General features: G+C 35.6%; 1 protein-coding gene across 1 annotated transcript; it reads right to left on the minus strand.

The window, feature by feature from the left end:
• Positions 1-269: 269 nt before the first annotated feature.
• On the minus strand, positions 270-3,635 carry LOC140890927 (benzyl alcohol O-benzoyltransferase-like). Its single transcript, XM_073299099.1, has 2 exons — positions 3,142-3,635; positions 270-1,401 (listed from the first exon to the last, which is right to left on the minus strand). The coding sequence occupies exons 1-2, from the start codon at positions 3,586-3,588 to the stop codon at positions 466-468; spliced, it is 1,383 nt and encodes a 460-aa protein (XP_073155200.1). The 5' UTR covers positions 3,589-3,635; the 3' UTR covers positions 270-465.
• Positions 3,636-4,208: the final 573 nt, after the last annotated feature.

Raw genomic sequence — 4,208 nt, forward strand, 5'->3', positions numbered from 1 at the left:
TTTAATTCAAAAATATATTTTTTTTTAAAAAAATGATTATGAGATTATGCTCACAAAAATTTGATGAAAATACGGGGAAAGAAAATCTAAACCATTTCACTCTCGATTCGATTTTATTTATCTAATTGGATGCTGACAAAATGATTGGATATAAACTTCTCGTTATTTAGCAGCAGCTATTGGTTTGCCCTTATTCTGAAAATTAATGACTCACTTGATATTTGAACTTGTTGTACCCTGAAAAATACATAGATGCAGATAACAAAACATAACTCAACTTCATTCATATATCGAAAACATATATATTAACATATCGAAAAGCATCGCTAATACAAGCAAGTTCTTCAAACTTGATTGATTCACAAACTTACAATAAGATAAGTCTAGTTCTCACAACATATATTTTTGATACATGCATTAACAATTATATCATAATATAAATACTTATAATATGAGAGAAAGATTTCAAAGCGCCGATGCAATAAAGACGGGCCTTTTAACAGTCGATGCTGATTCATCGTGTCTCAACATCATCTGAAGCTCTTTTACGAACACTTCCATGGCGTAACCTGGTAAGCAAATTGGAACCACGATCCCATTCTCTCCTTTGTTGTTTCTAAAAGGTATGTAGAAGCTCGCCACCCCAGGGATCGCCCCAACCCCGCCCTTAGCCGGCCCTCCGTAAGCCGGTTTGCCCCACCCGAAGTCCACATCTCCGAATCCCGCCCGCGTCACGTCGGAGACAAGATAAGTACGCACTACGGTGAAATGCGGCCGCCCTCTGATCACCATCAGGTCGGCCACCGATTTCATGTACTCCTCTGTCACGTCGGATTTAGTCTTCATCACCAGCTCCAACGCGTAACTCAATGAATTCTGCGTTATATTCTCCGCGGTGGAGATTGCGACGGGGAACGCGAAAGCGTTGCCGTAGTATCCGGCCGGGAGTGGTGGGTTGAAGCGGGCGCGAGCGTTGACTATGCACAGGATCCTCACCTCTTCGTGGGGATCGGGTGAGATGGAGATCGTGCGGCAGCGCCAGAGGCACGCGGTCAGGAGCTCGAAGGTGGAGCAGGTTCGGAGGTGGGGTGGGACGCGGCGACGGAGGGCGGAGATCTCGGCTGGTCCGAAGAAGAACGAGCGGTGGACCATGTCGTCGAGGGGGATGATGGTGCCTTTGGTGTCGGGTACTACGTCGTACTCATGATGCGTGCAGGAGACTCGTGGTGGGGAACGTGCGTTGAGAAGCTCTCGGTTCCATACCGGTGGGGTCGAGAGGGTTCGGGCGCCTTGAGCCAGCTCGGCTACGGCCGACATGAATTGGACTAGCCCCGCGGCGTCGCTCATCGTGTGATTGAGTCGAAGTGCGAAGATGAACCCGTCGCATTTTAGGCGCGTGACCTGCGAATAAAACATTTATATTCACAAAAAAATTATAATACATTAAATCTACCATTAGAAATAACTCATAATTTAAGATATGAACAGTAATAACAAATGTTATAAGAAAGTACAACAATTGTATAGCAGAAATATGATGGTGCGTGAATGAAAAGAATATTTGAGTTTTGAGGTAAACAGATGGACAATGCATTATTATCATGTCTCTTCTTTAATTGAGAACCTTGAGTTTGCGCAATGATACATCTTTTCACATCTGTGAGTGTGAGGCTGGCCCAAGTTAATTCAGTACTCATGCCCAAATTCTTGTCAGTTGAATTTTATCCCGTGTCTCTTTATAGGGAATTATATTGTCTACCAATTATATTCATTCATTGGATATATCACGTCATCAAATTTGAAGGGTCTAAAATTGGCCTCAAACTTAACTTCTTAAAATATATATATATATTGAAAATATACATATCTTTCCTTTTTCCACATTAATATTGGAGGATCCAATAATAAAAATTGAAAAGTTAAGAGTACTTTTTTCAAATTGTCATACGCTAGTGGCTATACTGTACGTGCAGTCTCCAATAAAAATTTTCCTTTTTTCAATGTGGCAATGCAATTGCATGAGAAATTCCCCCGGAATGGATCCCTTACTTTGGAGCATCTCATGGTGGGGATGGTGTACCTTAATTATAGAAATTTTGAGTTTTATTAATATGAAGTGTTTTTAACTTTAATTATAGAAAGTAATCAATTACAAAGCTCAAATCTAAATACTAGTGCGTAAGGGATTTTGTGTTTTATTAATATGGGTTTTTTTAAAAAAAAATTGTAAAACGTTTAAGGTTTAAATTTGTTTCCTTCTCTTTTGTTTTCCTTTTCACCATTCGTCATTTTTTTTATTTTCTCTTCCATTCAATATGTTAATTTTTTGTTAAATTTATTTATATAAAATAATATACAATTTAATTTATTTAAGTTAAATTAATGGTTATGGAGAAGAAAATTTTAAATTAATTATTTTAATATTAAATATTATTTTAATAACAATTTTTATCATTTAATAATGCAATTTTATCATTTCTCTGAATTCTAAGAGTATTGTCAATTTTTTTCATGAATAATTTTTTAAAAAATATAATACTATTAACATTTTAATATTTAAATTAAAATTTAGAACATTTTCATAATGCATTATTGGATAAAACTAAAAGTAATAACCACACTTCTATACAAAATAAATAATTGGTTTATAGATTATCAGTTCAAGATAATTTATGCAATGCGGAAATTTTTGAATGCATCAAAATTAAAATTAAAATTAAAATTAAAAATTGAATGGAAGAAAAAAGAAGAAAAATGACGAGTCATGAGAAGGAAAACAAAATAAAAGGAAACAAATTTAAACCTAAAATGTTTTACTAAATTTTTTTAAATAAAAACTCATATTAATAAAACTCAAAAATTACTTCGGAGCAATATTGGATTTGAGATTTGCAATTGGTTGCTTTTTATAATTAAGGCACAGCATCCTCCACAGTAGGGGATTCATTCCATGAGAAATCAGGTCATCAAAATTGAATTGTACGTATATATACAGGATGGGAATTAAAAATCATTTAAGCGATCGGCACAAGATTTAAGAATGAAAAAAAGATTACCATATGTGTGTATATGTTTAAATTTTTCTAAAAAATAGTGAATAAATTGTCTACGTACTAAACTACTGATTATAGTATAACGTACCTGAATAAGTAAGAGAGGGCCGTTGAGGACTCCACTGGAACCAGGAGCATCATAAAGCAGCTCCTCCAAGCATGGAAACGGCGGCTGAAGGGCGTCGCCGCCGAACTCCTCCAACGTCACATCCGCATCCGCCTCGATGAACACTACGCCCTCGCCGGTGCACTCAACCACCAGCTTCCGACCATCCTGTTCCCTCAGCCGTCCGGCGAAGGGATAGTAATAAACCAGAGCCTTCCCAATGGCCTCCCGGATCACTTTAACAGGGTCTTTTCCTTCCATTGATGGATTTCTCCGGTAGAATTGTATCACTGGAATTTGGAAACGGAGACCCTCCTGATCATCGATGTCGGAGAGGGGTTTGAACTCGTGGGGAGTGGGATTTGATGGAGGGATGAGCTCTGGGTTTCGCCTTGTGACTTTGAAAGTTAAAGATTTGCTGGAAGCCATTTCTGTGTTAAGAGAGAATTTCAAGATTGCTTAATTCGTGTGAGAGCTTAGATTAATGCAGCTTGGTGAAAACGAGGGAGATCATGCAAGTATTTATAGAGGGTGGCACGTAAAATTTTATACAGTTACATTTGAAATATAATATATATATTTTAAAAAAGATAATGCGTTACATATATACTTGCATATTATGTTATTATATATATTATATAATGTAAGAGATGTTATATGATGATATGTTAACTGTATTTTATTTAATATTAATTGCGAAATTTTAAATGATCATATTTCTTTCCATTGAGATATTGGATTTGGGGTGGGTTAAAATTATAAGGGTTCGATTTCGAATTCATGTTTGTTCTTATAATGATCAGATTATAATTTTATCTGAGGGAAATTAAACAAAAATTGCATTTTAAAAAACTTCTTTAAAAAAATTTATGATATAAATGTTGTGTTACTTCATCTAATTAAGTAGCGGTGTAAATTTTAAATCATATCTGAAGAGCAACACTTGCTTGTCTTTGTTAATTTATCAATTTATAATTCACATAAATCGAGCATATGGTATTGTTTCAAATATATATTAATGGTAAGAGTAAGTCCCATTCATAATTCAT

This window comes from Henckelia pumila, chromosome 3 (assembly GCF_033568475.1).
Source record: "Henckelia pumila isolate YLH828 chromosome 3, ASM3356847v2, whole genome shotgun sequence".
Taxonomy (NCBI): domain Eukaryota; kingdom Viridiplantae; phylum Streptophyta; class Magnoliopsida; order Lamiales; family Gesneriaceae; genus Henckelia; species Henckelia pumila.